This window comes from Microtus ochrogaster, chromosome 8 (genome assembly GCF_000317375.1).
Source record: "Microtus ochrogaster isolate Prairie Vole_2 chromosome 8, MicOch1.0, whole genome shotgun sequence".
Lineage (NCBI taxonomy): Eukaryota > Metazoa > Chordata > Mammalia > Rodentia > Cricetidae > Microtus > Microtus ochrogaster.
The window spans coordinates 65,050,902-65,060,867 of NC_022015.1; the positions used below are offsets into that span (position 1 = coordinate 65,050,902).

At 36.8% G+C, this 9,966-nt stretch overlaps 1 protein-coding gene across 1 annotated transcript in view; it reads left to right on the top strand.

Moving 5' to 3' along the window:
• Nucleotides 1–9,966, top strand: part of Btaf1 (B-TFIID TATA-box binding protein associated factor 1) — a 90,576-nt gene that overhangs the window by 18,937 nt on the left and 61,673 nt on the right. The window contains exons 2-4 of the mRNA XM_005352181.2: nt 1,027–1,150; nt 4,034–4,148; nt 6,210–6,353. Coding sequence (XP_005352238.1) covers nt 1,027–1,150; nt 4,034–4,148; nt 6,210–6,353 — 383 coding nt within the window. The remainder of the gene's footprint in view (nt 1–1,026; nt 1,151–4,033; nt 4,149–6,209; nt 6,354–9,966) is intronic.

Below are 9,966 nucleotides of genomic sequence, written 5' to 3' on the forward strand. Positions count from 1 at the left end.
CAGATGGTTTGGAGCCACCATGTGGTTGCTGGGAATTGAACTCAGGACCTCTGGAAGAGCAGACAGTGCTCTTAACCACTGAACCATCTCTCCAGCCCATCTCTCTTTTCTTTTTCATTATTTTATTATTTAGACAAGGTCTTCCTATGAAGTTCTGCCTGGTGGGAACACTTTATGTAGACTAGGCTGGCCTCAAACTTATAACCTGCCTCTGCCTTCCTCCCGAACTAGGAGTTGTGCCTGATCATCCTGTTTTCTTTTTACCCTGAATTATAACCAAGCCATATTATTTGCTTTGCAAGTTGCATTCCTTTTTTTTTTATTGCTGTCTCTTCTTAAATTTCATTTATTTATATATTTTTGAGACAGGGTCTTCTCTGTCACCGAGACTGGACTAGAACTCATTATATAGCCTCGGTTGGCCTTGGATTTGTGGCAGTCTTGCCTCTGCCTTCCCTAATGCTGGGATTATAGGCGTGAGCCACCACCCCCAGTTTATTGCTGGCTCCTGTTCCTTCCTTATAGCCATGGCACAGATCTTTTATATCTATTTTTATTTATCTTTTAATTTTTGAGACAAGGTTTTGTATAGCCCAGGTTGGCCTTGAATTTGCTCTATAGCTGTGGCTGTCCTTGAATTCTTTTTTTTTTTTTTTGTGTGTCCTTGAATTCTTAATATTTCTGCTTCTCAGGTAATGGGATTATAGGTACATGCCACCATGCCTGGCTCCCAGCATAGCGCCTCATTCAAGGGTCTTTTTTTAAATTTATTTATTTATTATGTATACAATATTCTGCCTGTGTGTATGTCTGCAGGCCAGAAGAGGGCACCAGACCCCATTATAGATGGTTGTGAGCCACCATGTGGTTGCTGGGAATTGAACTCAGGACCTTTAGAAGAAGAGGCAATGCTCTTAACCTCTGAGCCATCTCTCCAGCCCCTCAAGGGTCTTGAATATATTTTCTGCCTCAAACTTATGAGGAAACACATCCAGATTAACTGTTATCTTTTTGATCTTGTTATAGACTCGATCGTCTTTTTATCCTACTGGATACTGGTACTACTCCAGTTACAAGAAAAGCTGCTGCACAGCAGCTTGGAGAAGTAGTGAAACTTCATCCTCATGAACTAAATAATTTGTTATCTAAGGTAAGAACTTACTGTTGTCTTAATGTAATGCAAGTATCAAGACTTGTCCATGGGTAGAGAAACAACAGAACAGGTAAAATCACCCTAAGTAACCTGGTGTTCTCTGAATTCCATTAAATATCTTTAGTTCTTGAAATAGTTTTTCAAAGTTGCTATTTGTTTGAAAGATAAAAAGTATTTAAATCAATTTTAATTGTTTAAGAGATCTGTCAATATTGAACCTTTTGCTTGTGTAACAAATTTGAACCTGACCCAATTTGGTAATGAACTAAGTTGTTAATCTGGTTTGTTAGCAGTCTAACTTGTTCTTAATGGCAAATAATTATATGATAGTTGGTAGTTTTCAAAGGCTTATGGGAATGCTTGAATATGTAAGACGCTAGTTGAGCTGTTTGGGATGGGAAATTTTTGCTTTGATGGGTCAGTGTTTCTGTAATCCTAGTACATTTCTTTTCCTATGTATTTTTGCTTAACTGTGGATATGCTGAAGTGCACCTATACATTAATATTTGACAAATGGCATTCAGAGTAAAGTAGTAATACTTTGGGATGGTGGAAGCAGGGAAGTGGCAGGAGTTAGAGTAGTGGTTTTTAACCTGTGGGTCGTGACCCTGTCAGGGGTTCACATATCAGATTATCCTGCATATCACATATTTGCAATTCATAAACAGTAGCAAAATTACAGTTAGGAAGTAGCAATGAAATAATTTTATGTTTGGGGGCGGTCACCACAACATGAGGAACTGTATTATAGGGCCACAGCGTTAGGAAGGTCAAGAACCACTGAGATAGTGGACAGGGTGAGGGCATATTGATTGCCTAGACATTGGAAGCCCTGAGATAGTCTAGTGACTAATAGACTCTAGTCTAACCCTCTCCTTTCATTCTGACTTGTCTCCCTGATGCATAGGAGTCAGTTCTAAGTCTCCTTGCAACACATACAGTATGTATGTATGTATGTATGTATGTATGTATGTATGTATGTATGTATTGTGTGATTGGTGCCATAAGCACTAATAGTATCAGATACTATCTGGAATTCTTAACCAAGGTGTAGATGGAGAGACAGATTTGATACCTATAGGTCCCACATTCTCAGAATGGAAAAGGTTACATATTAGGCATTATTATACTCATCTGTAAGTTGAGTGGAGAGGCATATGTATTTCTCATTATTACAAGAGAAGAAATGGAAAACTGCCTTCCAAGGTCTTTTTCTCCTTTTTGGTTTTTTTGAAACAGGGTTTCGCTGGTGTAACTCTGGTTGTTCTGGAACTTGCTCTGTAGATCAGGCTGGCCTTGAAGTCACAGGGGTCTGCCTGCCTCTGCCTCCAGAGTGCTGGGATTAAAGATGTTTGCCACCACTGCCCCAGCAACTTAATTTTAAAATGTTTTTTATCATGACAGAAGGACATCATCATAGCCCTTTTAGCAGTTGCTGTAACACACTCAATATTTAGTCACATGCTCAGCTTGATTTGTCTGAATATTTTGTGCAAAACAAATTGTGCTGTGTGATGTAGAATATGTGTTTGTATTGTAGTGTGCTTTATTCATTCTTCTCTATTGCGAAATGTTAGTTAATTCCGTGACCATGAATGGACAGTACTTACACAGTGTACTGCCTCCTGTCTGCTCATCAGCCAAGGGGCATTTGTGTTGTGAAAAATACTGCCGTGAAAACTTATGTACAATTATTTTTTTATTGGGTGGGAATGTGTTTCTTGGTGTGTTCTGTTTCTCCCCTCCCTCTCCTCCCTTAAACAGTATTTCTCTGTGAATAGGTCTGGCTGTTCTGGAACTTGCTATGTAGACCAGGCTGGCCTCGAACTCACAGAGATCCTCTTCAGTGCTGGGATTAAAGATGTGAACCACCATGCCAGGTTTGACACTTGGCTTTTCGTGTGTGTGTGTGTGTGTGTGTGAGAGAGAGAGGGAGGGAGAGAGAGAGAGAGAGAGAGAGAGAGAGAGAGAGAGAGAGAGAGAGAGAGAGAGAATGAGAGCACACATGTGCTCTGTGTTCGTCTGAGGTCAGCCATGTTTTGTTGGTTTTGATTTGGAGCCATAATCCATGTTGGGATGTTTTGAGACAGAACCTCAGAGGCTTGGAGATCACTGAATAGGGAGATCTAGGTTGATTGGTCAAGTAAGTTCCAGAAATCTATTTCTCTCTGTCTACCAATGCTGGGATTATAAATGCTAGCCACCATTCCTGGTTTATTTCTTGGGTTCTAAGGATTATTATTGAATTTACATCTTCATGCTTGCCTGGCTAGGAGCTTACTTATTAACTGAGCTATCTTGCTAGCCCACATTTATTTTTCAGTGTGTTAAATAGCTATGTTATTCCTAAAATGCCTTTAAATATTTTATCCCGCCCCCTCTTTGTTTTTTTGAGATGGGGTTTCTCTGTGTAATAGCTCTAACTGTCCTGGAACTTTCTTTGTAGATCAGGCTGACCTCAAACTCACAGAGATCCACCTGCCTCTGCCTCCCAAGTGCTGGGTTTAAAGGTGTGCACCACCATATCTGGCTTCTCTTTCCACTTTTTAAGATGCTAGTGAAGGCAGGAGAAATGGCTCAGTGGGTAAAGGAGGATGCTGCCAAACGTGATAACTGAGTTCAATTACTGGAATGCTGATAGTGGAAGCAGAGTACTGACTTCTTCAAGTTGACCTTTGACCTCCACACATGCACACACAATAAATGTAAAAAAAATGATATTTTCTTTGAATGATCAAACTTTATGAATTAGCTTAATAATTATAAATGTTTTATATGTATTTGAAGGATTCCAGATTATAAATTAATAGCAAATTAATATTTTTCTGGTTACCTGGAACAAACTATTGATATCTAATTATTTTATTTTATAATTTTAAGGTATTAATATATTTAAGGAGTGCAAATTGGGATACTCGGATTGCTGCAGGACAAGCTGTTGAAGCTATAGTGAAAAACGTGCCCGAGTGGAATCCAGTGCCAAGAACCAAACAAGGTGCCTTTAAAGTGCAAAAGTAGTTTGAAATCAGACATAACTGTAGAATTAACTACACTGTGAAGTATATTGTTAATAATTTCAATTTTGATTTAAAGACTTAATTTACACATTTTCAGGTTCAGCTTTCCTGGGAAAGAATACTGAATAATATGTTTTTTGCCATTAAACTTAAAAAAAGAAACTTCTGGATAAACTATTTTCATATGTATTTCCATATATATTTAATCCTATAGGGTACTAAATTTATTGCTTCCCTCACAGGGATGAATATGTTGTTTGGAAGTTCATATGGTGTGATATTTTCTAAACTTCAGCATAATTATATATGAATATTTGGCAAACTAAGTCTTTAGTAATGTCCCTCTCAGTGTAGGAGTTTTGTCTTCTGGTTTGTTGTTTGATTTTGTGGTATTGAGGGTTGAACCCTTGTGGATGCTAGACAAGGAATTCTACTACTGAGTTGTACTGCTCTCCCAAATTAATATTTTATGTTGTTGTTGTCTTTGAATGTTGTATAGAGGTAAAAGGTTGTAGTACTTATTTTATGATTGCCTCTACTGATAATTTAAAGCAAATCATGTCTTGGAGTCAATATAAGGCATACAATTATTTCTTGTTTTTTGTTTTTTCAAGATGGTATCTCAATGTAGCCTTCGCTGTTCTGGAACTTACTCTGTAGACCAGGCTAGCCTCAGAGAGATTCATCTGCCTCTGCCTCCTGAGTGTTGGGATTAAAGGCATGAATTACTACTGCCCAAGGCAGACAATTTAATTAAGTGATTTTATTTTAATTAATTAATTTTTTTGAGATAGGGTTTCTCTGTGTAACAGTCCTGGCTGTGCTGGAACTTGCTTTTGTAGACCAGGCTATTCTAAAACACAGAGAGATCTGCCTGCCTTTGCCTCCTGAGTGCTGGTTAAAATTGTTTTCTTATTCTAGCATTGTACAGTACTTCATAAGATATAATAAATGTTCCCTAAGTGAGAATCTAGTAACAAGCAGCTAGATTCATTTTAGTCTTTTTGCATAATAAATCTTGTCATTCTGTTTTTATTTTCTGATGTTATTTTGAATTTTTGTGTTAATTTGTCTTTTATCAAATGTAAGACCTTTTCAATTACAGCTCCTTTTCCCCGATTATCTTGTTAGATGGACACGGTGCAGCTTATTTTATTGAATTAGTTACACTAGCATTAAAATTTATAGTGAGACTGCTTATCATTACTAGAAAACATCCAGAGTTCTGTTTTTTAAGTTAAAGCATTTATAGTTTACAGTAAATGCCAGATTAACTGTTGTCTTAGTAAGCAGGTATAGTTTAGCATTTACAGCTAACCTGTTTTTGGAAAGAATGGAGAACACTTTGAAGATATTCTTGGGTCTCAAATGGATGTAGAATTTCAATAGTTCGTCATGAGTTTACAATTAGAGTGTGGAAAATAAGTTCTGTTGAATGAGTAGTTTCTATCCTAGCTATTCCTCCGACATAGGGAGGGATGATGTTTTTTTTTTTTTTTTTTTTTTTTTTTAAATTTTTGAGACAGGGTTTCTCCGTAGCTTTTTGGTTCCTGTCCTGGAACTAGCTCTTGTAGACCAGGCTGGCCTCGAACTCACAGAGATCCGCCTGCCTCTGCCTCCCAAGTGCTGGGAATAAAGGCGTGCGCCACCACTGCCCGGCTGATGTTACTTTTTTATGTATGTTGTCTTCTGATTTAGCAGTGTAATAAACTCATACTGTAACTCTGGAGATTTTAAACCCTTAAACAGTAAATTGAAGTATGATATTTAACATATATGTCAACACGGAAATGCATTTCTTTATATAACATGCTTTCATAGTTGGAAACTCACACCCACTTACCATCTGATGGTTTGTAGAAGGAGTCACCAAGTTAATAATTGTTTCACAGATAACTAAAAGTGATTGTAGATAAATCATAGTGGTTTTTCTATTTCTTCACTTTTCTTATTAGCCAATACTGCAAGTAATGCTATGCCATGTACTTTGATTCTGCACTTTTGACTTTATGGTCAAATTGATATTTTTAAACTTCTAGAACCTACAGAAAGTTCTATGGAAGATTCATCTACTACAGATCGATTAAATTTTGACAGATTTGATATATGCAGATTGTTACAGCATGGTGCATCACTTTTGGGGTCTGCTGGTGCAGAATTTGAAGTCCAAGATGAAAAATCAGGTTAGTAATAGTCCTGAAAAAGTCTGAAATTTTGCTGTCAAACTGATTTATAATTTGGTGTGCTGTTTAATATATAAGGAATCATGAAACATAAATTGTGTGAAGCTTTTATGAGTAGGGGAGTTATGGGTAGTCAAAGTAACCAACAGTGCTTGTTCTAAAGCTGGAATAATCAGAACCAATATAGAATGTGGCAATGCTTTTATAATTCTGGGAATTTGAAGGTTATTATATTGTATATTATCTTATATTTCAAGTAGTATTGTATCTTGTGCCTATGTGCAAAGTGAAAATTTAAAACCAAACCTTGGCAAGGTACCTGGCTTATCTTTAAGCTAACAGAATATATAGATATAGAATATATAGAATATATAGATACAAAGGTGAGTAGATGCCTTGAGTGTAGTGGCTATCGTGCCAGCAGCTCCTAGAGTCTGAAACAGGATCATTTGAGTCTTGGAATTTGGGATTAGACTGCAACAAAGGAAGGCTCTGCCTCAGAAAACCAAAAAACAGTGGTCACAGAAAAAGAAATACTTTCTTACTCAAGATTGTGACTTTGAGTAGAAAAACATCTAATGTTTTTAATGGATTTCTGTAAATAGGTTGTTTCTTAACTTCAAATGGGGGCAGAGTGTGGTATCACACACCTTTATTCTTAAGCCAGCCTGGTCTAAGTAGTGAGTTCTAGGCCAGACAAAGCAACACAATGAGATTCTTTTTTGAAAAAAGCAATAGATGTTATCAATATGATTTTGATTATGGTCTGTGTCTTGTGCCCATTTATTTTTTTATTTTATTTTGTTTTTGTTTTTTTTTCGAGACAAGGTTTCTCTGTAGCTTTGGTGCCTGTCCTGACCAGGCTGACCTTGAACTCACAGAGATCCATCTGCCTCCAGGATTAAAGGCGTGTGCCACCACCGCTTGGCATGGCCATTTATTTATTTAATTATTTATTTTTAATTTTTTCTTTTCCCCCTTTGGTTTGATTGTGTGTTTGTGGGGTATGTGCACACGTGTATGCCTGAGGGCCATGTTCCTATTGGTTTTTGGAATTCACTGATGTGACTAGGCTGGGTGGCCAGTGAGCTCCAGAGTCCCGTCTCCACCTCTTTATCACTGGGGTTATAGGTGTGTGCTATCAGACCAGGGTTCTGGAGGCTTGAAATCAGGTGCTATCTCTCTAGCCCCCATTTTCATTATTTTGATAGTAGTCTTTTTGTTTTTTATTTTATTTTTTTAATTTTTAATTAATTAATTATTTATTTTTGGCTTTTTAAGACAGTTTCTTTGTAGCTTTGGAGCCTGTTCTGGAGCTAACTCTTTTAGACCAGGCTGGCCTCAAACTTACAGAGATCTGCCTGTCTCTGCCTCCCGAGTGCTGGAAAAGGAGTGTGCCACCACCGCCTGGCTTATTAGTAGTCATCTTAAGGGTATGAGAGAGTCATATTTTATGGCTAAATGATATTTTATTTTGTGGACACCATATTTTATTTATTCTTTCCTCCTTTGGGTTGTTTCCACTTTCTGGCTATTAAGAATAAGCTTCTGTCAGGTCTGGGAGTATGGTTTACTGGTTAAAATTTTACTGCTCTTGTAGAGGATCTGTATTTGTTTCTGAGCCAAAATGTCAGGTGATCAAGCCACCTATAACTCTAGCTCCAGATCCAGTGCCTTTTATTCTGTGCACATATCTTCCCCAATACACATGATTAAAAATAAAAAATAAATGTTGAAAAGAATAAGTTACTATAAATCATTCATTTACAAGTTTTAGTAGGAGCAAATATTTTTATTTCTCCTAGGAGTAGAATGCTGGGTCATACTAGCCATATTCTTCTATTAGAAACTACCAATTTTTAAAAAGTAGCTCCTCCATTTTATATTCCACCAGCAGTGTATGAGAAAACGAATTTCTTTATAGCCTTACCAACACTATTATCTAACTTTTGATGTTCACCACACTAGTGAGTATGAATGCTAGCTCTGTGGTTGTCATTTGTGATTTCCAACTGACTAGTGATATTGAATATCTTTCATCTTATATTGTGGTTGTTGTCCATTTTAATCTACTCTTTGGAAAGTTTCTTTGTAGAAATGCCTGTTTAGGGTCTTTTCTTGTTTTAAAATATGAATTGGAAGCATTCTTTGTATGTTATAGATACAATGCCTTATCAGATATATGACTTGCATGTTTTCATTTATTTATTTAGTCTGTGTATTTATTTATTGCCTTTTTATTTTCTTGCCCATATTTTTTTTTCTTTTTTAATGGTGAGCTGTGGATCAAATCCAAATCCTGGCACATATTTTGCTAATGCTCTATCACTGAATTAAGTCTTTGTTTTATTTAAATTTTTATTATTATTTTTTTTTCAGGAGGGATTTCTGTCCTGGAACTAGCTCTGTAGACTAGGCTGGCCAAAAACCCACAGAAATCCACTCGCCTCTGCCTCCTGAGTGCTGGGATTAAAAGCATGGGACACCACCACCTGGCTGTTTTAATTTTCTTGGTGGTGTTCTTTGAAGCATAAAATATAATTTTGTTAGGTCCAATTTATGTGTTTTTCAATTTTGTGTGTGTTTCATATGTAAGAAACTTCCTCCAAAGAGTTTTCCAATATGAATTGTTCTAGTTTTTTTTTTTTTTTTAACTTTGGCTTTTGCCATATGTAAGATTGATTAATGTTCTATTTTAACAAGATTTTTGTTTTTGTTGTTTTAGACAGGGTTTCTGTGTGGAACCCTGGCTATCTTAGAACATACTGTAGACCAGGCTGACCTATAACTCAGAGATCCTCCTGCCTCTGCCTCCTCCCAAGTGCTGGGATTAAAGGTGTACAATCACTGCCCGGCCCAGCCCTAGTGCTGTTTTAGAAAAAAAGTATTTTTTTTTATAGAACTTAATAAAATAGCTGTTTTAAGGCCAACTTTTAATTTTTAAAGATTTGTTTACTTTTATGTATATGAGTGCTCTATTGATTTTATGCCAGAAGAGGGCGTTGCATCCCTCTGTAGATGGTTGTGAGACACTGTATGGTTGCTGGGGATTGAATTCAGGACCTTTGGAAGAGCAGCCAGTGCTCTTAACCACTTGCCATTTCTCCAGCCCCCAAGTTTCAATTTTTAAACAGTCTATTTACTCAGAGTCTCACTATGTAGCCCCCCTAGCTGGCCTGGAAAGTAGAGGTTTGCTTCCCTCCTGGACTCTGAGATTAACGATAGACGCTGCCACACCTGGCTCTTATTTATTTAATTAAAATATAGATTTTATTTTATATGTGTATGGGTGTACACCCACATGTGTGGCTGGTGCCTGAAAAGGCCATCAGCCCCTAGAGGACATCAGATCCCCTAGAACTGCTTTTATAACCTTTTTTAAACTGCTGTTTGGCTCTAAAAATCAAATGTAGGTCCTCTGGATGAGCAGCCAGTGCTTTAACCCTAAAACCATCTCTCTAGCCTGCTCAATTTTTATTTTTGAAATGACACTTTTTTGGTATAATTTTGTTTTACTGTTTTTTTTTGTTTGTTTGTTTTTTTTTTTTTTTTTTTTGTTTTTTTTTTTTTTTTTTTAACTAATATTTTTGATCAGGTCTAAGAGTTTTCTGTT